We start from the raw sequence: 26080 nt of genomic DNA on the forward strand, positions 1-26080 counted from the left end.
GAGAGTTAGAGGAGATCAGAGAGAGAGAGTGGTGGAGACAGAGGAGAGCGAGGGGAGAGAGTTAGAGGAGATCAGAGAGACAGAGTGGTGGAGACAGAGGAGAGCGAGAGGAGAGTTAGAGGAGATCAGAGAGAGAGAGAGAGTGGTGGAGACAGAGGAGAGAGAGGAGAGAGTTAGAGGAGATCAGAGAGAGAGAGTGGTGGAGACAGAGGAGAGCGAGAGGAGAGAGAGTCAGAGATGTCTGTCCACTCTGTGAGTTCTGAGTCCTCTTCACCCGAAAGAACAGAACACCTGTAGCTCCTCTAGGGATAAGAGTCTCAGCTCTAAGGGCCTCAGACAGTTACTTTGTCACAACACCAGGTTTAGTCTAGATGGGTTAGCTGTAGTGGAGGGGGATTCCCTATGAGGAAAGAGTAATGGGAGCACTTAACCAGAATGAGAGGAGGCCAGAGGGGAGGGAAGGGAAAGGCCATAGTCACTTATTTACATGGTGCATTGGGTTTATCTAGACCAGTTGGATGGCCTGGCAGTCGAAGACAAAGGACATCCATGAGTCTCTATTCAGCAAGCAGAGTTTTAAACAGATTAAGAGGACAGTTCATTCACAAAGAGCTGACACAGAAAGTCCCATGTCAGCTTTGGACGAGTCATTGAACTGTTCTGTACACGGGAGGCCTCAGTAGTAATGCCATCTTAATACTGTCAAAACAATGTCTGGCTATGTTTGTGGAATCTCAGAATCAGTCTGCTGTGGAGAGAGAAGAGAGATAGGGGAGAGAGGCGAGAGGTAGAGGTGCGAGAGAGAGAGAGAGAGAGAGAGAGAGAGAGAGAGAGAGAGAGAGGAGAGAGAGAGAGAGAGAAGAGGAGAGGAGAGGAGAGAAGAGAGAGAGAGAGAGAGAGAGAGAGAGGAGAGAGAAGAGAGGAGAGGAGAGGAGAGAAGAGAGAGGAGAGAGGAAAGAGAGGAGAGGAGAGGAGAGAGAGGAGAGAGGAAAGAGAGGAGAGAAGAGAGAGGAGAGAGAAGAGAGAGAAGAGAGAGAAGAGAGGAGAGCGAGGAGAAAGGAGAGCGAGGTGAGAGGAGAGAGAAGAAAGAGGAGAGAGAGGATAGAGGAGATATATAGAGAGGTGAAGAGAGAGGAGAGATAGGTGGGAGGCATGGGAGGCCTCAGTAGTAATGCCATCTTAATAGTGTCAAAACGATGTCTGACTATGTTTGTGGAATCTCAGAATCAGTCTGCTGTGACCCCCAGGGCTGCACTAGATATATATTTTGGAGGGGTTGGTTACAGCAGAAGACACATATCCGTCTCTTATAGATTAAAAAATTCTTCTTCTTCTGAAAGCTGTGGGTGAGAAGCAGGGATGGATCACTGATTACTGGTCACTGGTGTCCAAGCAGCAGCAGGAGGAGAAGGAAGAGTGTCAGAGGGAGAGCCCCATCCAGGTGACTCAGAACCAGGACAGCCGCAGACGAAGACGGCCCTCCCGCCCTGTCGGAAGTGAGCTGAGGGGTCAGCAAATGGTCATGGAACGTGAAGTCATCCATAGCCAGGTTATCTGCCAGATCTAAGACAGAGATAGACCAGGAGACAGACGGACAGACAAGGAGACAAACAGACAGACCAGGAGACAGACAGACAAGGAGACAAACAGACAGACCAGGAGACAGACAGACAAGGAGACAAACAGATAGACCAGGAGACAGACGGACAGACAAGGAGACAAACAGACAGACCAGGAGACAGACAGACAAGGAGACAAACAGACAGACCAGGAGACAGACAGACAGACAAGGAGACAAACAGACAGACCAGGAGACAGATGGACAGACAAGGAGACAAACAGACAGACCAGGAGACAGACAGACAAGGAGACAAACAGACAGACCAGTAGACAGACAGACAGACAAGGAGACAGACCAGGAGACAAGGAGACAAACAGACAGACCAGGAGACAAACAGATAGACCAGGAGACAGACGGACAGACAAGGAGACAAACAGATAGACCAGGAGACAGACGGACAGACAAGGAGACAAACAGACAGACCAGGAGACAGACAGACAAGGAGACAAACAGACAGACCAGGAGACAGACAGACAGACAAGGAGACAAACAGACAGACCAGTAGACAGACAGACAGACAGACAGACAAACAGACAGACCAGGAGACAGACAAGGAGACAAACAGACAGGTCAGTAGACAGACAGACAGACAAGGAGACAAACAGACAGACAAGGAGACAAACAGACAGATCAGTAGACAGACAGACAGACCAGGAGACAGACAGTCAGACAGACCAGTAGACAGACAGACAGACAGACAAAGAGACAAAGAGACAGACCAGGATAGATACAGACAGACAGACAAGGAGACAAACAAACAGATCATGAGACAGACAGACAAGGAGACAAACAGACAGATCAGTAGACAGACAGACCAGGAGATAGACAGACAGACAGACAGACAGACAGACAGACAGACAGACCAGGAAACCAGAGAGGAGTGGGAGAAGAACGAGAATTATTAGAGACATAGAAAAAACACTACAGTAATGATTAGAACAAACATTGTCTCTCATGTTGAATAACCCATGTTGTATGATGTTGAATAACCCATGATGTTGAATAACCCATGATGTTGAATAACCCATGATGTTGAATAACCCATGATGTTGACTAACCCATGATGTTGAATAACTCATGATGTATAACGTTGACTAACATAATAATGTATGACATTGACTAACCCATGATGTTGAATAACCCATGATGTTGAATAACCCATGATGTATGACATTGACTAACCCATGATGTTGACTAACCCATGATGTTGAATAACTCATGATGTATAACGTTGACTAACCCATGATGTTGACTAACCCATGATGTTGAATAACCCATGATGTTGAATAACCCATGATATTGACTAACCCATGATGTTGAATAACCCATTATGTTGACTAACCCATGATGTTGAATAACTCATGTTGTATAACATTGACTAACCCATGATGTTGAATAACCCATGATGTTGAATAACCCATGATGTTGACTAACCCATGATGTTGAATAACTCATGATGTATAACGTTGACTAACATAATAATGTATGACATTGACTAACCCATGATGTTGAATAACCCATGATGTTGAATAACCCATGATGTATGACATTGACTAACCCATGATGTTGACTAACCCATGATGTTGAATAACTCATGATGTATAACGTTGACTAACCCATGATGTTGACTAACCCATGATGTTGAATAACCCATGATGTTGAATAACCCATGATATTGACTAACCCATGATGTTGAATAACCCATTATGTTGACTAACCCATGATGTTGAATAACTCATGTTGTATAACATTGACTAACCCATGATGTTGAATAACCCATGATGTTGAATAACCCATGATGTTGACTAACCCATGATGTTGAATAACTCATGATGTATAACGTTGACTAACATAATAATGTATGACATTGACTAACCCATGATGTTGAATAACCCATGATGTTGAATAACCCATGATGTATGACATTGACTAACCCATGATGTTGAATAACCCATGATGTTGAATAACCCATGATGTTGACTAACCCATGATGTTGACTAACCCATGATGTTGACTAACCCATGATGTTGAATAACCCATGATGTTGAATAACCCATGATGTTGACTAACCCATGATGTTGAATAACTCATGATGTATAACGTTGACTAACCCATGATGTTGACTAACCCATGATGTTGAATAACCCATGATGTTGAATAACCCATGATGTTGAATAACCCATGATGTTGAATAACTCATGTTGTATAACGTTGACTAACCCATGATGTTGAATAACTCATGATGTATAACGTTGACTAACCCATGATGTTGACTAACCCATGATGTTGAATAACCCATGATGTTGAATAACCCATGATATTGACTAACCCATGATATTGACTAACCCATGATGTTGAATAACCCATTATGTTGACTAACCCATGATGTTGAATAACTCATGTTGTATAACGTTGACTAACCCATGATGTTGACTAACCCATGATGTTGAATAACTCATGATGTATAACGTTGACTAACCCATGATGTTGACTAACCCATGATGTTGAATAACTCATGATGTATGACATTGACTAACCCATGATGTTGACTAACCCATGTTGTATAACGTTGACTAACCCATGATGTTGAATAACCCATGATATTGACTAACCCATGATATTGACTAACCCATGATGTTGAATAACCCATTATGTTGACTAACCCATGATATTGACTAACCCATGATGTTGAATAACCCATTATGTTGACTAACCCATGATGTTGACTAACCCATGATGTTGAATAACTCATGATGTATAACGTTGACTAACCCATGATGTTGACTAACCCATGATGTTGAATAACTCATGATGTATGACATTGACTAACCCATGATGTTGACTAACCCATGTTGTATAACGTTGACTAACCCATGATGTTGACTAACCCATGATGTTGAATAACCCATGATATTGACTAACCCATGATATTGACTAACCCATGATGTTGAATAACCCATTATGTTGACTAACCCATGATATTGACTAACCCATGATGTTGAATAACCCATTATGTTGACTAACCCATGATGTTGACTAACCCATGATATTGACTAACCCATGATGTTGACTAACCCATGTTGTATGATGTTGAATAACCCATGATGTTGACTAACCCATGATGTTGAATAACCCATGATGTTGACTAACCCATGATGTTGAATAACTCATGATGTATAACGTTGACTAACCCATGATGTATGACATTGACTAACCCATGATGTTGAATAACCCATGATGTTGAATAACCCATGATGTATGACATTGACTAACCCATGATGTTGAATAACCCATGATGTTGAATAACCCATGATGTTGACTAACCCATGATGTTGAATAACTCATGATGTATAACGTTGACTAACCCATGATGTTGACTAACCCATGATGTTGACTAACCCATGATGTTGAATAACCCATGATGTTGAATAACCCATGATGTTGAATAACCCATGATGTTGAATAACTCATGTTGTATAACGTTGACTAACCCATGATGTTGACTAACCCATGATGTTGAATAACTCATGATGTATAACGTTGACTAACCCATGATGTTGACTAACCCATGATGTTGAATAACCCATGATGTTGAATAACCCATGATATTGACTAACCCATGATGTTGAATAACCCATTATGTTGACTAACCCATGATGTTGAATAACTCATGTTGTATAACGTTGACTAACCCATGATGTTGAATAACCCATGATGTTGACTAACCCATGATGTTGAATAACTCATGATGTATAACATTGACTAACATAATAATGTATGACATTGACTAACCCATGATGTTGAATAACCCATGATGTTGATTAACCCATGATGTATGACATTGACTAACCCATGATGTTGACTAACCCATGATGTTGACTAACCCATGATGTTGAATAACCCATGATATTGACTAACCCATGATATTGACTAACCCATGATGTTGAATAACCCATTATGTTGACTAACCCATGATATTGACTAACCCATGATGTTGAATAACCCATTATGTTGACTAACCCATGATGTTGACTAACCCATGATGTTGAATAACTCATGTTGTATAACGTTGACTAACCCATGATGTTGAATAACCCATGATGTTGAATAACCCATGATGTTGACTAACCCATGATGTTGAATAACTCATGATGTATAACGTTGACTAACATAATAATGTATGACATTGACTAACCCATGATGTTGAATAACCCATGATGTTGAATAACCCATGATGTATGACATTGACTAACCCATGATGTTGAATAACCCATGATGTTGAATAACCCATGATATTGACTAACCCATGATGTTGAATAACCCATTATGTTGACTAACCCATGATGTTGAATAACTCATGTTGTATAACGTTGACTAACCCATGATGTTGAATAACCCATGATGTTGACTAACCCATGATGTTGAATAACTCATGATGTATAACATTGACTAACATAATAATGTATGACATTGACTAACCCATGATGTTGAATAACCCATGATGTTGAATAACCCATGATGTATGACATTGACTAACCCATGATGTTGAATAACCCATGATGTTGAATAACCCATGATGTTGAATAACCCATGATGTTGACTAACCCATGATGTTGACTAACCCATGATGTTGAATAACCCATGATGTTGAATAACCCATGATGTTGAATAACCCATAATGTTGAATAACCCATGATGTTGAATAACCCATGATGTATGACATTGACTAACCCATGATGTTGAATAACCCATGATGTTGAATAACCCATGATGTTGACTAACCCATGATGTTGACTAACCCATGATGTTGAATAACCCATGATGTATGACATTGACTAACCCATGATGTTGAATAACCCATGATGTTGAATAACCCATGATGTTGACTAACCCATGATGTTGAATAACTCATGATGTATACCGTTGACTAACCCATGATGTTGAATAACCCATGATGTTGAATAACCCATGATGTTGAATAACCCATGATGTTGAATAACTCATGTTGTATAACGTTGACTAACCCATGATGTTGAATAACCCATGATGTTGAATAACTCATGTTGTATAACGTTGACTAACCCATGATGTTGACTAACCCATGATGTTGAATAACTCATGATGTATAACGTTGACTAACCCATGATGTTGACTAACCCATGATGTTGAATAACTCATGATGTATAACGTTGATTAACCCATGATCTTGACTAACCCATGATGTTGAATAACCCATGATGTTGAATAACCCATGATATTGACTAACCCAAGATATTGACTAACCCATGATGTTGAATAACCCATTATGTTGACTAACTCATGATGTTGAATAACTCATGTTGTATAACGTTGACTAACCCATGATGTTGACTAACCCATGATGTTGAATAACTCATGATGTATAACATTGACTAACCCATGATGTTGACTAACCCATGATGTTGAATAACTCATGATGTATGACATTGACTAACCCATGATGTTGACTAACCCATGTTGTATAAACGTTGACTAACCCATGATGTTGACTAACCCATGATGTTGAATAACCCATGATGTTGAATAACCCATGATATTGACTAACCCATGATATTGACTAACCCATGATGTTGAATAACCCATTATGTTGACTAACCCATGATATTGACTAACCCATGATGTTGAATAACCCATTATGTTGACTAACCCATGATGTTGACTAACCCATGATATTGACTAACCCATGATGTTGAATAACCCATGATATTGACTAACCCATGATGTTGAATAACCCATTATGTTGAATAACCCATGATGTTGAATAACCCATGATGTTGACTAACCCATGATGTTGAATAACTCATGATGTTGAATAACCCATGTTGTATAACGTTGACTAACCCATGATGTTGACTAACCCATGATATTGACTAACCCATGATATTGACTAACCCATGATGTTGAATAACCAATTATGTTGACTAACCCATGATATTGACTAACCCATGATGTTGAATAACCCATGTTGTATGATGTTGAATAACCCATGATGTTGAATAACCCATGATGTTGACTAACCCATGATGTTGAATAACTCATGATGTATAACGTTGACTAACCCATGATGTATGACATTGACTAACCCATGATGTTGAATAACCCATGATGTTGAATAACCCATGATGTATGACATTGACTAACCCATGATGTTGAATAACCCATGATGTTGAATAACCCATGATGTTGACTAACCCATGATGTTGACTAACCCATGATGTTGAATAACCCATGATGTATGACATTGACTAACCCATGATGTTGAATAACCCATGATGTTGACTAACCCATGATGTTGAATAACTCATGATGTATACCGTTGACTAACCCATGATGTTGACTAACCCATGATGTTGAATAACCCATGATGTTGAATAACCCATGATGTTGAATAACTCATGTTGTATAACGTTGACTAACCCATGATGTTGACTAACCCATGATGTTGAATAACTCATGATGTATAACGTTGACTAACCCATGATGTTGACCAACCCATGATGTTGAATAACTCATGATGTATAACGTTGACTAACCCATGATGTTGACTAACCCATGATGTTGAATAACCCATGATGTTGAATAACCCATGATATTGACTAACCCATGATATTGACTAACCCATGATGTTGAATAACCCATTATGTTGACTAACCCATGATGTTGAATAACTCATGTTGTATAACGTTGACTAACCCATGATGTTGACTAACCCATGATGTTGAATAACTCATGATGTATAACATTGACTAACCCATGATGTTGACTAACCCATGATGTTGAATAACTCATGATGTATGACATTGACTAACCCATGATGTTGACTAACCCATGTTGTATAAACGTTGACTAACCCATGATGTTGACTAACCCATGATGTTGAATAACCCATGATGTTGAATAACCCATGATATTGACTAACCCATGATATTGACTAACCCATGATGTTGAATAACCCATTATGTTGACTAACCCATGATATTGACTAACCCATGATGTTGAATAACCCATTATGTTGACTAACCCATGATGTTGACTAACCCATGATATTGACTAACCCATGATGTTGAATAACCCATGATATTGACTAACCCATGATGTTGAATAACCCATTATGTTGAATAACCCATGATGTTGAATAACCCATGATGTTGAATAACCCATGATGTTGACTAACCCATGATGTTGAATAACTCATGATGTTGAATAACCCATGATGTTGAATAACTCATGATGTTGAATAACTCATGATGTATAACGTTGACTAACCCATTATGTTGAATAACCCATTATGTTGACTAACCCATGATGTTGACTAACCCATGATGTTGAATAACCCATGATGTTGAATAACCCATGACTTTGACTAACCCATGATGTTGAATAACTCATGTTGTATAACGTTGACTAACCCATGATGTTGACTAACCCATGATGTTGAATAACTCATGATGTATAACGTTGACTAACCCATGATGTTGACTAACCCATGATGTTGAATAACTCATGATGTATGACATTGACTAACCCATGATGTTGACTAACCCATGATGTTGAATAACCCATGATGTTGACTAACCCATGATGTTGACTAACCCATGATGTTGAATAACCCATGATGTTGAATAACCCATGATATTGACTAACCCATGATATTGACTAACCCATGATGTTGAATAACCCATTATATTGACTAACCCATGATGTTGACTAACCCATGATGTTGAATAACCCATGATGTTGACTAACCCATGATGTTGAATAACTCATGTTGTATAACGTTGACTAACCCATGATGTTGACTAACCCATGTTGTATAACGTTGACTAACCCATGATGTTGAATAACCCATGATGTTGATTAACCCATGATGTTGAATAACCCATGATATTGACTAACCCATGATATTGACTAACCCATGATATTGACTAACCCATGATATTGACTAACCCATGATGTTGACTAACCCATGATATTGACTAACCCATGATATTGACTAACCCATGATATTGACTAACCCATGATGTTGACTAACCCATGATGTTGAATAACCCATGATATTGACTAACCCATGATATTGACTAACCCATGATATTGACTAACCCATGATGTTGAATAACCCATGATGTTGAATAACCCTTGTAGTATGATGTTGAATAACCCATGTGGTATGATGTTGAATAACCCATGTGGTATGATGTTCAATAACCCATGTGGTATGATGTTCAATAACCCATGTGGTATGATGTTCAATAACCCATGTGGTATGATGTTCAATAACCCATGTGGTATGATGTTCAATAACCCATGTGGTATGATGTTCAATAACCCATGTGGTATGTCTGTCCTTCACGTGATGCCTTATGCAGCTGTAAAAACAACATTACATTGGAGGAACAGAAAACATATACTGGTGTGGACAGTATATTAGATCGACATTTGTAATAGGTCAAAATAATAGCTCCTTTTCACTGGATATGAGCTTTAAAGTTCAAACTTAAACCTATGGGAATGAGAAGGATTTCCCATGAAGATCTTAAATTATCCATAACAAACTCATGTCAAATACATGGTATGCTAAAAGCTGGATATTAAAATCCTGCCATCCCATACCAATGCAAACATCACCATCCACAATCCATATGTTTCAGTTTGTTCACATTTCAGGAAGGATGGACTATACCAGTTTATTATAGCAGCTTATTATAACAGGTTAATATAACAGCTTATTATAACAACTTATTATAACGGCTTATTATAACAGGTTAATATAACAGCTTATTATAACAACTTATTATAACAGTTTATTATAACAGGTTATTATACCAGTTTATTATAACAGGATATTACAACATCTTATTACAACAGCTTATTATACCAGTTTATTATACCAGCTCATTATGCTATCTTATTATAACAGTTTATTATAACAGGTTATTATACCAGCTTATTATAACAGGTTATTAAAACAGGTTATTATAGCAGGTTATTAAAACAGGTTATTATAGCAGGTTATTAAAACAGCTTTTTATAACAGGTTATTATAACAGGTTACTATACTACCCATCATCATACAGTTGCAACCAAATAGTGTATGTTGGCACCCTTGCACTTTTATTCTATAATTGCATATTTCTTTTAAAATTCGTTGAAATGGAAAAGCAGATATTGGTTTCCACACCTTGTTATTGGATTTTCAATATGACAGAGCTGCATTTTCAGAAGTTTACAGTTTAAACCATCAATAAAATGATTGGGACCACAGAGTTAGTACTTGGTTGCAGAGACTTATCCGCTGACAAATGCTTCTGTAGCCATCAATGAGCTTGACCTTTCTACAGGCAATGTGGCAAAATGTTCTTTAAAGATTTGATTCTCACCCGCGGCTGCTATCTCTTACATCATGTTCTTTGGCCTCAGCAGCTGTTACTGATGCAGAACCTCTCAGAGACTTATCCGCTGACAAATGCCAGCTATGTGTGGATCTGTGTCTTGTCAAGCCAGGTATGTGTGGATCTGTGTCTTGTCAGGCCAGCTATGTGTGGATCTGTGTCTTGTCAAGCCAGGTATGTGTGGATCTGTGTCTTGTCAGGCCAGCTATGTGTGGATCTGTGTCTTGTCAGGCCAGCTGTGAAGCATCTCTCCTGCTCCCAGACACACAGACAACCACACACACAATACCCACGAGCAGCAGCTAATTTCTCACATAGCTCCCTCTCATTGTCATAGAGCCAGAGCAACACACATGAGCATACACTCACACACAATCACACATACATACAGTACACACAATCACACATACATACACTCACACACAATCACACATACATACAGTACACAAAATCACACATACATACAGTACACACAATCACACATACATACAGTACACACAATCACACATACATACAGTACACACAATCACACATACATACAGTACACACAATCACACATACATACAGTACACACAATCACACATACATACAGTACACACAATCACACATACATACAGTACGCACAATCACACATACATACAGTACACACAATCACACATACATACAGTACACAAAATCACACATACATACAGTACACACAATCACACATACATACAGTACACATAACACACATGCACACGTGCTCCCGATCCGAGCACCTAAAATAACTGATAGCAACAGATTGAATTAGTTGACACATATGATCTGTGGTTAGTTTTGCCCCCAGGTCAGAGAGACGGTTCCTGTAGCTGATCCACAGGGAGGAAGTGGCTGTGATCAGAGTAGCAGGCAGGGCTTTTATTAATACTGGACTAGAGTGAGTGAGAGCTGGGATCCTCTCAGGAAAAGAGAGAGGATCCAGCTGTCTCAGGGGTCCCTGATGCCCATAAGCCCAACGCAGCCAGCTCAGGTACCATCTCAACCAGCAGCCCAACCCAGCCAGCTCAGGCACCATCTCAATTAGAGGTCGACCGATTATGATTTTTCAACGCCGATACTGATACCGATTATTGGAGGACCAAAAAAAGCCGATGCCGATTAATCGGACGATTTTTATTTATTTATTTGTAATACTGACTTATTTGTAACACTTATTTTAAATTAATATAATACATCAATAAAAATCCATTTAGCCTCAAATAAATAAAGAAACATGTTCAATTTGGTTTAAATAATGCAAAAACAAAGTGTTGGAGAAGTAAAAGTGCAATATGTGCCATGTAAGAAAGCTAATGTTTGAGTTCCTTGCTCAGAACATGAGAACATATGAAAGTTGGTGGTTCCTTTTAACATGAGACTGTGTGGATCTGGGCTGTGACAAGACACAGCCCAGCCAGCTCAGGCACCATCTCAACCAGCAGCCAGCCCAGCCAGCTCAGGCACCATCTCAACCAGCAGCCAGCCCAGCCAGCTCAGGCACCATCTCAACCAGCAGCCAGCCCAGCCAGGCCAGGGAGCATCTCAACCAAAGGAAGAGGGAGGTAAATAAATAAATCTCAAATGCTGCTACTGCTGAAAACCTCCTCTGAATTTCTTTGCAATTACGACAGCAGTTGAATGGAGGCCAGAGGACAATTCACTTCGTTCTTCTCTATCCTCTGACAGAGGCAGTCGACATTCTTCTAGGCTCCAAAAGGACGATTAGTCATTGCTAGCCAAGGTGCAATTCAATACAGCTTTTATATACACTCTGGATGAGGGGAGGGGTGTGTGAAGCTATGTGTGAATGGATGAGTTAGTGAGGTGTGTGTGTGTGTGTGTGCGTGCGTGCGCGCGTGTAGTAACTAGTAAGACCATTGGCTGTACAAGGCTGGCGTGAGTACAAAAAATCTTAGACAGTGAAAAAAAAGCCCTGAAATACACAAGGGACAAATCCATTTAAAAAAAGTCTCTCTCGCTAGTTTAAACACTTGTACATGAACGGCACCACAGGCAGGCCTTGTTCGGCAGGCTCTGAAAAACCCAACTGGCTCTGGACACTGCAGATACCCTGCACTTATTTTCCGGAGACTAGCAGGGACTAATAATATCCTGTTATAATTAGTGATGAACACCTGTACGTGTGTGTGTGTATGTATGTGTGTGTGTGTGTGTGTGTGTTTGTGTGTGTGTGGGTGTTTCTCTCTCTCTCTCACACACACACAAAAGGCAACAAGAGACAGAGGAGATAGACCTGGGCCTTTTACTCTCTCCAGAGACTGAGGGAGAGAGGGAGGGAGGGAGAGGGAGAGAGGGGGGGAGGGAGAGAGAGGGAGAGGGGGAGAGAGAGAGAGAGAGAGAGAGAGATGGGGAGAGGGAGGGGGACAGACAAGCAGAGAGAGACATAATTAGGCATATAGATGGATAGGCCTGGCTATAAATAGAGCAATAACCCCTGTGGTGATTAATGTGACCAATGTGGACCTTTTTGCTCACAGTAGAGGCAAAACCTGTTTCCCATTCGACACACACAGACAGATCCCTTTTATGAATATCACTCCCAGAGGGACGCCACCATGCCTACCTAGCCTGGTAGCTTTATCGCAGCCCTACAAGCTCCACTTACAACGCAGACAGAAGGTCAAGAGTCCACCCATTGATTGGTTATGGTAGGCCCAGGATCGGGGCTCATTGAAAATGCACTATATCTCACTTACATAAGTTAACCCAAAGAAACACAAAGCCCTTCTAATTATTCTTGCTTTAAGCCCCATTTTATAGCTGGCCATTAGAGGGAGAACAGAAAAATCAAATCAATGTTTATTGGATGGAAAGATCACATCGAGACATTGTGGTTTGAGGGAGCCTGCGTGTATGCCTGAAAGGTCAAGCAGTGGATTCAGTGTGTGTGTGCGTGCGTGTGTCTGTGTGTGTGTGTGCGCGCATGCGCAAGAGAGTGTGTCTCTGTGGTGTGTGTGTGTGTGTGTGTGTGTCACTGTGGTGTGTGTGTTCTGTGGTGTGTGCAGCATTCAACAGAGCCAAAGCCTGAGGCCTTTCCAAAGCTTCTCTGTCAAACAGTTAGTTAGCCATACTACAACCTCTTCTCTTTGATGCAGTTAGTTAGCCATACTACAACCTCTTCTCTTTGATGCAGTTAGTTAGCCATACTACAACCTCTTCTCTTTGATGCAGTTAGTTAGCCATACTACAACCTCTTCTCTTTGATGCAGTTAGTTAGCCATGCTACAACCTCTTCTCTTTGATGCAGTTAGTTAGCCATACTACAACCTCTTCTCTGTCATACAGTTAGTTAGCCATACTACAACCTCTTCTCTGTCAAACAGTTAGTTAGCCCTACTACAACCTCTTCTCTTTGATGCAGTTAGTTAGCCATACTACAACCTCTTCTCTTTGATGCAGTTAGTTAGCCATACTACAACCTCTTCTCTGTCATACAGTTAGTTAGCCATACTACAACCTCTTCTCTGTCAAACAGTTAGTTAGCCCTACTACAACCTCTTCTCTTTGATGCAGTTAGTTAGCCATACTACAACCTCTTCTCTGTCAAACAGTTAGTTAGCCATACTACAACCTCTTCTCTGTCATACAGTTAGTTAGCCATACTACAACCTCTTCTCTGTCATACAGTTAGTTAGCCATACTACAACCTCTTCTATGTCATACAGTTAGTTAGCCATACTACAACCTCTTCTATGTCATACAGTTAGTTAGCCATACTACAAACTCTTCTCTGTCAAACAGTTAGTTAACCATACTACAACCTCTTCTATGTCATACAGTTAGTTAGCCATACTACAACCTCTTCTCTGTCATACAGTTAGTTAGCCATACTACAACCTCTTCTATGTCATACAGTTAGTTAGCCATACTACAACCTCTTCTCTGTCATACAGTTAGTTAGCCATACTACAACCTCTTCTCTGTCAAACAGTTAGTTAGCCATACTACAACCTCTTCTCTGTCAAACAGTTAGTTAGCCATACTACAACCTCTTCTCTGTCATACAGTTAGTTAGCCATACTACAACCTCTTCTCTGTCAAACAGTTAGTTAGCCATACTACAACCTCTTCTATGTCATACAGTTAGTTAGCCATACTACAACCTCTTCTCTGTCATACAGTTAGTTAGCCATACTACAACCTCTTCTCTGTCATACAGTTAGTTAGCCTTGATACAACCTCTTCTCTGTCATACAGTTAGTTAGCCATACTACAACCTCTTCTATGTCAAACAGTTAGTTAGCCATACTACAACCTCTTCTCTATCATACAGTTAGTTAGCCATACTACAACCTCTTCTCTGTCATACAGTTAGTTAGCCATACTACAACCTCTTCTATGTCATACAGTTAGTTAGCCATACTACAACCTCTTCTCTGTCATACAGTTAGTTAGCCATACTACAACCTCTTCTCTGTCATACAGTTAGTTAGCCTTGATACAACCTCTTCTCTGTCATACAGTTAGTTAGCCATACTACAACCTCTTCTATGTCATACAGTTAGTTAGCCATACTACAACCTCTTCTCTGTCATACAGTTAGTTAGCCTTGATACAACCTCTTCTCTGTCATAGAGTTAGTTAGCCATACTACAACCTCTTCTAGTTAGCCATACTACAACCTCTTCTCTGTCATACAGTTAGTTAGCCATACTACAACCTCTTCTCTGTCAAACAGTTAGTTAGCCATATTACAACCTCTTCTCTGTCATACAGTTAGTTAGCCATACTACAACCTCTTCTCTGTCATACAGTTAGTTAGCCTTGATACAACCTCTTCTCTGTCATACAGTTAGTTAGCCATACTACAACCTCTTCTATGTCATACAGTTAGTTAGCCATACTACAACCTCTTCTCTGTCATACAGTTAGTTAGCCTTGATACAACCTCTTCTCTGTCATACAGTTAGTTAGCCATACTACAACCTCTTCTGTCATACAGTTAGTTAGCCATACTACAACCTCTTCTCTGTCAAACAGTTAGTTAGCCATACTACAACCTCTTCTCTGTCATACAGTTAGTTAGCCTTGATACAACCTCTTCTCTGTCATACAGTTAGTTAGCCATACTACAACCTCTTCTCTGTCATACAGTTAGTTAGCCATACTACAGCCTCTTCTCTGTCATACAGTTAGTTAGCCATACTACAACTTCTTCTCTGTCAAACAGTTAGTTAGCCATACTACAACCTCTTCTCTGTCAAACAGTTAGTTAGCCATACTACAACCTCTTCTCTGTCAAACAGTTAGTTAGCCTTGATACAACCTCTTCTCTGTCATACAGTTAGTTAGCCTTGATACAACCTCTTCTCTGTCATACAGTTAGTTAGCCATACTACAACCTCTTCTATGTCATACAGTTAGTTAGCCTTGATACAACCTCTTCTCTTTGATGCAGTTAGTTAGCCTTGATAGAACCTCTTCTCTGTCATACAGTTAGTTAGCCATACTACAACCTCTTCTCTGTCATACAGTTAGTTAGCCATACTACAACCTCTTCTCTGTCATACAGTTAGTTAGCCACACTACAACCTCTTCTCTGTCATACAGTTAGTTAGCCTTGATACAACCTCTTCTCTGTCATACAGTTAGTTAGCCATACTACAACCTCTTCTATGTCATACAGTTAGTTAGCCATACTACAACCTCTTCTCTGTCATACAGTTAGTTAGCCTTGATACAACCTCTTCTCTGTCATACAGTTAGTTAGCCATACTACAACCTCTTCTGTCATACAGTTAGTTAGCCATACTACAACCTCTTCTCTGTCAAACAGTTAGTTAGCCATACTACAACCTCTTCTCTGTCATACAGTTAGTTAGCCTTGATACAACCTCTTCTCTGTCATACAGTTAGTTAGCCATACTACAACCTCTTCTCTGTCATACAGTTAGTTAGCCATACTACAGCCTCTTCTCTGTCATAGTTAGTTAGCCATACTACAACTTCTTCTCTGTCAAACAGTTATTTAGCCATACTACAACCTCTTCTCTGTCAAACAGTTAGTTAGCCATACTACAACCTCTTCTCTGTCAAACAGTTAGTTAGCCTTGATACAACCTCTTCTCTGTCATACAGTTAGTTAGCCTTGATACAACCTCTTCTCTGTCATACAGTTAGTTAGCCATACTACAACCTCTTCTATGTCATACAGTTAGTTAGCCTTGATACAACCTCTTCTCTTTGATGCAGTTAGTTAGCCTTGATAGAACCTCTTCTCTGTCAAACAGTTAGTTAGCCATACTACAACCTCTTCTCTGTCAAACAGTTAGTTAGCCATACTACAACCTCTTCTCTGTCATACAGTTAGTTAGCCATACTACAACCTCTTCTCTTTGATGCAGTTAGTTACTGTCATACAGTTAGTTAGCCATACTACAACCTCTTCTCTGTCATACAGTTAGTTAGCCATACTACAACCTCTTCTCTGTCATACAGTTAGTTAGCCATACTACAACCTCTTCTCTGTCATACAGTTAGTTAGCCATACTACAACCTCTTCTCTGTCATACAGTTAGTTAGCCATACTACAACCTCTTCTCTGTCAAACAGTTAGTTAGCCATACTACAACCTCTTCTCTGTCAAACAGTTAGTTAGCCATACTACAACCTCTTCTCTGTCAAACAGTTAGTTAGCCATACTACAACCTCTTCTCTGTCATACAGTTAGTTAGCCATACTACAACCTCTTCTCTGTCATACAGTTAGTTAGCCATACTACAACCTCTTCTCTGTCATACAGTTAGTTAGCCATACTACAACCTCTTCTCTGTCATACAGTTAGTTAGCCATACTACAACCTCTTCTCTGTCAAACAGTTAGTTAGCCATACTACAACCTCTTCTCTGTCATACAGTTAGTTAGCCTTGATACAACCTCTTCTCTGTCATACAGTTAGTTAGCCATACTACAACCTCTTCTCTGTCATACAGTTAGTTAGCCTTGATACAACCTCTTCTCTGTCATACAGTTAGTTAGCCATACTACAACCTCTTCTATGTCATACAGTTAGTTAGCCATACTACAACCTCTTCTCTGTCATACAGTTAGTTAGCCATACTACAACCTCTTCTCTGTCATACAGTTAGTTAGCCATACTACAACCTCTTCTCTGTCATACAGTTAGTTAGCCATACTACAACCTCTTCTCTGTCAAACAGTTAGTTAGCCATACTACAACCTCTTCTCTGTCATACAGTTAGTTAGCCTTGATACAACCTCTTCTCTGTCATACAGTTAGTTAGCCATACTACAACCTCTTCTCTGTCATACAGTTAGTTAGCCATACTACAACCTCTTCTCTGTCATACAGTTAGTTAGCCTTGATACAACCTCTTCTCTGTCATACAGTTAGTTAGCCATACTACAACCTCTTCTATGTCATACAGTTAGTTAGCCTTGATACAACCTCTTCTATGTCATACAGTTAGTTAGCCATACTACAACCTCTTCTATGTCATACAGTTAGTTAGCCTTGATACAACCTCTTCTCTTTGATGCAGTTAGTTAGCCATACTACAACCTATTCTCTGTCAAACAGTTAGTTAGCCATACTACAACCTCTTCTCTGTCATACAGTTAGTTAGCCATACTACAACCTCTTCTCTGTCATACAGTTAGTTAGCCATACTACAACCTCTTCTCTTTGATGCAGTTAGTTAGCCATACTACAACCTCTTCTCTGTCATACAGTTAGTTAGCCATACTACAACCTCTTCTCTGTTATACAGTTAGTTAGCCATACTACAACCTCTTCTCTGTCATACAGTTAGTTAGCCTTGATACAACCTCTTCTCTGTCAAACAGTTAGTTAGCCATACTACAACCTCTTCTCTGTCATACAGTTAGTTAGCCTTGATACAACCTCTTCTCTGTCAAACAGTTAGTTAGCCATACTACAACCTCTTCTCTGTCATACAGTTAGTTAGCCATACTACAACCTCTTCTATGTCATACAGTTAGTTAGCCTTGATACAACCTCTTCTCTGTCATACAGTTAGTTAGCCTTGATACAACCTCTTCTCTGTCATACAGTTAGTTAGCCATACTACAACCTCTTCTATGTCATACAGTTAGTTAGCCTTGATACAACCTCTTCTCTGTCATACAGTTAGTTAGCCTTGATACAACCTCTTCTCTGTCAAACAGTTAGTTAGCCTTGATACAACCTCTTCTCTGTCATACAGTTAGTTAGCCTTGATACAACCTCTTCTCTGTCAAACAGTTAGTTAGCCTTGATACAACCTCTTCTCTGTCATACAGTTAGTTAGCCTTGATACAACCTCTTCTCTGTCATACAGTTAGTTAGCCATACTACAACCTCTTCTCTGTCATACAGTTAGTTAGCCATACTACAACCTCTTCTCTGTCATACAGTTAGTTAGCCATACTACAACCTCTTCTCTGTCATACAGTTAGTTAGCCATAATACAACCTCTTCTCTGTCATACAGTTAGTTAGCCATACTACAACCTCTTCTCTGTCATACAGTTAGTTAGCCATACTACAACCTCTTCTCTGTCATACAGTTAGTTAGCCATACTACAACCTCTTCTCTGTCATATAGTTAGTTAGCCATACTACAACCTCTTCTATGTCATACAGTTAGTTAGCCTTGATACAACCTCTTCTCTGTCATACAGTTAGTTAGCCTTGATACAACCTCTTCTCTGTCAAACAGTTAGTTAGCCATACTACAACCTCTTCTCTGTCATACAGTTAGTTAGCCATACTACAACCTCTTCTCTGTCAAGCAGTTAGTTAGCCATACTACAACCTCTTCTCTGTCATACAGTTATTTAGCCATACTACAACCTCTTCTCTTTGATGCAGTTAGTTAGCAATACTACAGAACTTTTTTCACAACAAGGCAAAAACTGCTACAGCTCATCTAGTGGTTGATCATAGGATATTACTATTTATGAAAGATTATCAAAACTTTACATTGTCTAAAATCATAAACAGTTTACATTTTGGTCATTTAGCATACACTCTCAAAGTTTGGGTGCAAAAATATAAATATAAATGTCCATAGTATTGATTTTCCCTTTACGGTCAAGTGTACTGTTTTTTTAGGTGTTTATGTAGTTACTTGGGTCAGTACGTGGAATGTTAGTCTCCGAAAACAGGTGCTTCTTATGAAACTGAACGGGGAAATGGTTTGGATTGCAGCTACATTGGCAGACGATGTTTGCATTCCAAATGGCACTCTATTATCTACAAAGTACAATATTTATAAGCATTTCGCTACACTCGCAATAGCATCTGCTAACCATGTGTATGTGGCCAATAAAATTTGATTTGACTTTTGAGTGTACTTTTTTTATTTTACCTTTATTTAACTAGGCAAGTCAGTTAAGAACAAATTCTTATTTTCAATGACAGCCTAGGAACAGTGGGTTAACTGCCTGTTCAGGGGCAGAACGACAGATTTGTACCTTGTTAGCTCAGGGGTTTGAACTTGCAACCTTCCGGTTGCGAGTCCAACGCTCTAACCACTAGGCTACCCTGCCGCACTTTGTAGAGAATAGGGTGCCATTTGGGACGCAGATTTATGAGCACATAAAACACCTGAGTGAGTAGAATTTCATCAAGAGGTGAAAGGATCTGATGAGGATGTGATGAGAATCTGATGAGGATCTGATGAGAATCTCAGGGTCATAAGATCTGATGAGAATCTCAGGGTCATAACATCTGATGAGGATCTCGGGGTCATAAGATCTTATGAGGATCGGCTGAGAATTGCATGAGGATCTCATGGTCATAAGATCTGATGAGGATCTGATGAGAATCTGATGTGGATCTCAGGGGCATTAGATCTGATTAGGATCTGATGAGGAGCTCAGGGTCATACGATCTGATGAGAATCTGATGAGGATCTCAGGGGCATTAGATCTGATTAGGATCTGAGAATCTGATGAGGATCTGATGAGTATCTCAGGTTCATAAGATCTGATGAGGAGCTCAGGGTCATACGATATGATGAGGAGCTGATGATAATCTGATGAGGATCTCAGGGTCATAAGATCTGATGAGAATCTGATGAGGATCTCAGGGGCAATAGATCTGATTAGGATCTGAAAATCTGATGAGGATCTGATGAGTATCTCAGGTTCATAAGATCTGATGAGGATCTCAGGGTCATAAGATCTGATGAGGATCTCAGGGTCATAAGATCTGATGAGGATCTGATGAGAGTCTGATGAGGATCTCAGGGGCATTTGATCTGATTAGGATCTGATGAGGAGCTCAGGGTCATACGATATGATGAGGAGCTGATGAGAATCTGATGAGGATCTCAGGGTCATAAGATCTGATGAGGATCTGATGAGAGTCTGATGAGGATCTCAGGGGCATTTGATCTGATTAGGATCTGATGAGGAGCTCAGGGTCATACGATATGATGAGGAGCTGATGAGAATCTGATGAGGATCTCAGGGTCATAAGATCTGATGAGAATCTGATGAGGTTCTCCGGGTCATAAAATCTGATGAGGACCTCAAGGTCATAAGATCTGATAAGGATCTGATGAGGATCTCAGGATCTCAAGTAACGCTTATATTTCATCCTTTGTCTGCTGGAGCTGTCGTACTGTGGAATGATCAGTTAATTTCAATGTTTCACACAGCGACCTGGTAGAAATCTATGACTTATATGTAACCTCTGTTGTCATAGACATGTTTGTGGGGGTATCCTTGGCTTGAAGCAGTTTGTTAATACTCTGGAAATACTGTAACAATGAGACTAAAAAGTACAGAACAATTACACAATTACTTGATGACATTAGGCATTAGGTCTTATCTTGAAGTTAGCCATGGGGTGGAGGATGATATGTGTGGTCAGTGCATTCACAAAGTATTTGTAACACCCTGACCGTAGATTGCTTTGTATGTTTCTATTTTTGTTTGGTCAGGGTGTGATGTGGGTGGGCATTCTATGTTTGTATGTCTAGGTTTTTGTATTTCTATGTTTCGGCCGGGTATGGTTCTCAATCAGGGACAGCTGTCTATAGTTGTCTCTGATTGGGAATCATACTTAGGTAGCCTGTTTTTCCACTTTTAGGTGTGGGTAGTTGTATTTCTGTTTAGTGTTTGTTTCACCTTGCAGGACTGTTTCAGGTTTTCCTTTTGTTATTTTTTGTATTCAGTGTTCAGTTCCTTATAATAAAGATGAACACGTATCCCGCTGCATTTTGGTCTGACGATTCCTCTTCTTCCGATGAAAGCCGTTACAGTATTCATATCCCTTGACTTAGTCCACATTTTGTTGTGTTATAGCCTGAATTGCAAATGGATTGAATATACAGTACCAGTTCAGCGTTTGGACACACCTACTCATTCAAGAGTTAAGAGTATTTCTTTATTTTCTACTATGTTCTACATGGTAGAAGAATAGTGAAGACATCAAAACTATGAAATAACATGTCAGGAATATATTTGAGATTCTTCAAAGTAGCCACCCGTTGCTTTGATGACAGCTTTGAATACAAAAATAAAGAAAAACCCTGGAAGTAGTAGTTGTGTCCAAACTTTTGACTGGTACTGTAGAAAGATTTTTTGGTTAAAAACATGTTTAGAAATGTATTCAAATTGATAGAAAATGAAATACAGAATTACATTACACGACCAAAAGTATGTGGACACCTACTCGTCGAACATCTCATTCAAAAATCATGGGCATTAATATGGAGTTGGACCCTCCTTTGCTGCTATAACAGCCTCCACTCTTCTGGGAAGGCAGTCCACTAGATGTTGGAACATTGCTGCGGGGACTTGCTTCCATTCAGCCACAAGAGCATTAATGAGATTGGGCACTGATGTTGGGCGATTAGGCCTGGCTTGCAGTCAGCGTTCTAATTCATTCCAAAGGTGTTCGATGGTGTTGAGGTCAGGGCTCTGTGCAGGCAAATCATGTTCTTCCACACAGATTTCGACAAAACCATTTCTGTATGGACCTCACTTTGTGCACGGGGGCATTGAAATGCTGAAACAGGAAAGAATCTTCTCCAAACTGTTGCCACAAAGTTGGAAGCACAGTATCGTCTAGAATGTCATTGTACGCTGTATCGTTAAGATTTCCCTTCACTAGAACTAAGGGTAATAGCCTGAATCATGAAAAATAGCCCCAGACTATTATTCCTCCTCCACCAACCTTTACATTTGGCAATATGCATTCGGACAGGTAGTGTTCTCCTGGCAAACCCAGATTTGTCCGTCTGACTGCCAGATGGTGAAGCGCGATTCATCACTCCAGAGAAAGTGTTTCTACTGCTCCAGAGTCCAATGGTGGCGAGCTTTACACCACTCCAGCCGACACTTGGCATTGCGCATGGTGATCATAGGCTTGTGTGCGGCTGCTCGGGCATGGAAACCCATTTCACAAAGCTCTCGACAGTTTGGAACTCAGTAGTGAATATTACAATCTTCAGTAAAGCCATTCTTCTGCCAATGTTTGTCCATGGAGATTGCATGGCTGGGTGCTCAATTTTATACACCTGTCAGCAATGGGTGTGGCTGAAATAGACGAATCCACTAATTTGAAGGGGTGTCCACATTCTTTTTTATTTATAGTGTATCTAATTTACGTAAGTATTCACACCCATGAGTCAATACCTGTTAGAAGCACCTTTGGCAATGAATACAACTGTGAGTCTTTCTGGGTAAGTCTCTAAGAGCTTTGCACACCTCAATTTTCTCCTATCACAGCCATTAAACTCTGTAACTGTTTTAAAGTCACCATTGGCCTCATGGTGAAATTCCTGAGTGGTTTCCTTCCTCTCCGGCAACTGAGTTAGGAAGGACACCTGTATCTTTGTAGTGACTTGGTGTATTGATACACCATCCAACATGTAATTAATAACTTCACCATGCTCAAAGGGATATTCAATGTATGGTGCCCTTCTTTGTGAGGCATTGGAAAACCTCCCTGGTCTTTGTGGTTGAATCTGTGTTTGAAATTCACTGTTTGACTGAGGGACCTTACAGATAATTGTATGTGTTGGTGCAGAGATGAGCTACTCATTCAAAAATCATGTAAAACACTGTTATTGTACACAGAGTGAGTCCATGCAACATATTATGTGACTTGTTCAGCACATGTTTACCCCTGAACATGTTTAGGCTTGCCACAAGAAAGGGGTTGAATACTTATTGACTCAAGACATTTCAGCTTTTCACTTTTAATTAATTTGTAAAGATATCTAAAATCATAATTCCGCTTTGATATAATGGGGTATTTTGTGTCGGCCAGTGACATAAAATCTCAATTTAATCCATTTTAAATTCAGGCTGTAACACAACAAAATGTGTAAAAAGTCAACGGGTGAGAATACCAGCTGAAGGCTCTGTACGTGTATGTTTATTGCCTTGTTGTGTAAAAGCTTTGGCCACATTCCGTTAGTTATTGTGCAAGTCATGTGATCGAACAGACGGGGCCCAGCTGGGGTTGTTGCTTGTGGGGATCAGAGAAGAGTGGGTGTGGGGTGGTGTCCGTCCGTCGATGGGCCAACAGGCCTGGAATCTGAGCGTCTTCCTCCACACCCACGGCGCTCTGAGAGGCTGGGAAGGCCTGGGCCAAGAACAACGATCCGCCCAGAGGAGGGTGAACGGCTGGCCACAGAGCAGCCGCCAACAGCTCTGGCTCTGTGAGCTCCCCTCTGCTCTTCTCTGCCCTCCCCGCCTCCACAGCACTTACTGTTATTGTAGCAGAGAAACCCTCCCACACCAAGGGTATGGCAGGTGGAGAAAAAGGGAGGAGAGGGAGAGAGGGATGTGGAAAAGAGAGGGAGAAAAAAATAATTATAGAAAGAGAGGAGATAAAAAGAGTCAGGGGAATCAGTAAAAATATAGAGAGGAGTGAGAGGGTTAAAGACAGATAGGAGTGAGAGGGTTAAAGACAGAGAGGAGTGAGAGGGTTAAAGACAGAGAGAAGTGAGAGGGTTAAAGACAGAGAGGAGTGAGAGGGTTAAAGACAGAGAGGAATGAGAGGGTTAAAGACAGATAGGAGTGAGAGGGTTAAAGACAGATAGGAGTGAGAGGGTTAAAGACAGAGAGGAGTGAGAGGGTTAAAGACAGAGAGGAGTGAGAGGGTTAAAGACAGAGAGGAGTGAGAGGGTTAAAGAAAGAGAGGAATGAGAAGGTTAAAGAAAGAGAGGAATGAGAAGGTTAAAGACAGAGAGGAGTGAGAGGGTTAAAGACAGAGAGGAGTGAGAGGGTTAAAGACAGATAGGAGTGAGAGGGTTAAAGACAGAGAGGAGTGAGAGGGTTAAAGACAGAGAGGAGTGAGAGGGTTAAAGACAGAGAGGAGTGAGAGGGTTAAAGACAGAGAGGAGTGAGAGGGTTAAAGACAGAGAGGAGTGAGAGGGTTAAAGACAGAGAGGAGTGAGAGGGTTAAAGACAGAGAGAAGTGAGAGGGTTAAAGACAGAGAGGAGTGAGAAGGTTAAAGACAGAGAGGAGTGAGAGGGTTAAAGACAGAGAGGAGTGAGAGGGTTAAAGACAGAGAGGAGTGAGAGGGTTAAAGACAGAGAGGAGTGAGAGGGTTAAAGACAGAGAGGAGTGAGAGGGTTAAAGACAGAGAGGAGTGAGAGGGTTAAAGACAGAGAGGAGTGAGAGGGTTAAAGACAGAGAGAAGTGAGAGGGTTAAAGACAGAGAGGAGTGAGAAGGTTAAAGACAGAGAGGAGTGAGAGGGTTAAAGACAGAGAGGAGTGAGAGGGTTAAAGACAGAGAGGAGTGAGAGGGTTAAAGACAGAGAGGAGTGAGAAGGTTAAAGACAGAGAGGAGTGAGAGGGTTAAAGACAGAGAGGAATGAGAGGGTTAAAGACAGGTATAGAGAGTCAAGAGGGGCAGAGGGAGGAGAGAGGGTTAAAAACAGAGAGGAGTGAGAGGGTTAAAGACAGAGAGGAGTGAGAGGGTTAAAGACAGAGAGGAGTGAGAGGGTTAAAGACAGAGAGGAGTGAGAAGGTTAAAGACAGAGAGGAGTGAGAGGGTTAAAGA

General features: G+C 40.4%; 1 protein-coding gene across 1 annotated transcript in view; it reads right to left on the reverse strand.

Annotated features, from left to right (window-relative positions):
* Positions 1–1378: 1378 nt before the first annotated feature.
* The window catches only part of gpc3 (glypican 3), a 566197-nt gene continuing 541495 nt past the window's right edge, over positions 1379–26080 (reverse strand). The window contains exon 8 of the mRNA XM_065018217.1: positions 1379–1563. Within this exon, the coding sequence (XP_064874289.1) occupies positions 1379–1563 (185 nt within the window). The remainder of the gene's footprint in view (positions 1564–26080) is intronic.

The sequence above is a fragment of the Oncorhynchus nerka genome, linkage group LG5 (assembly GCF_034236695.1).
Source record: "Oncorhynchus nerka isolate Pitt River linkage group LG5, Oner_Uvic_2.0, whole genome shotgun sequence".
Classification (NCBI taxonomy): domain Eukaryota; kingdom Metazoa; phylum Chordata; class Actinopteri; order Salmoniformes; family Salmonidae; genus Oncorhynchus; species Oncorhynchus nerka.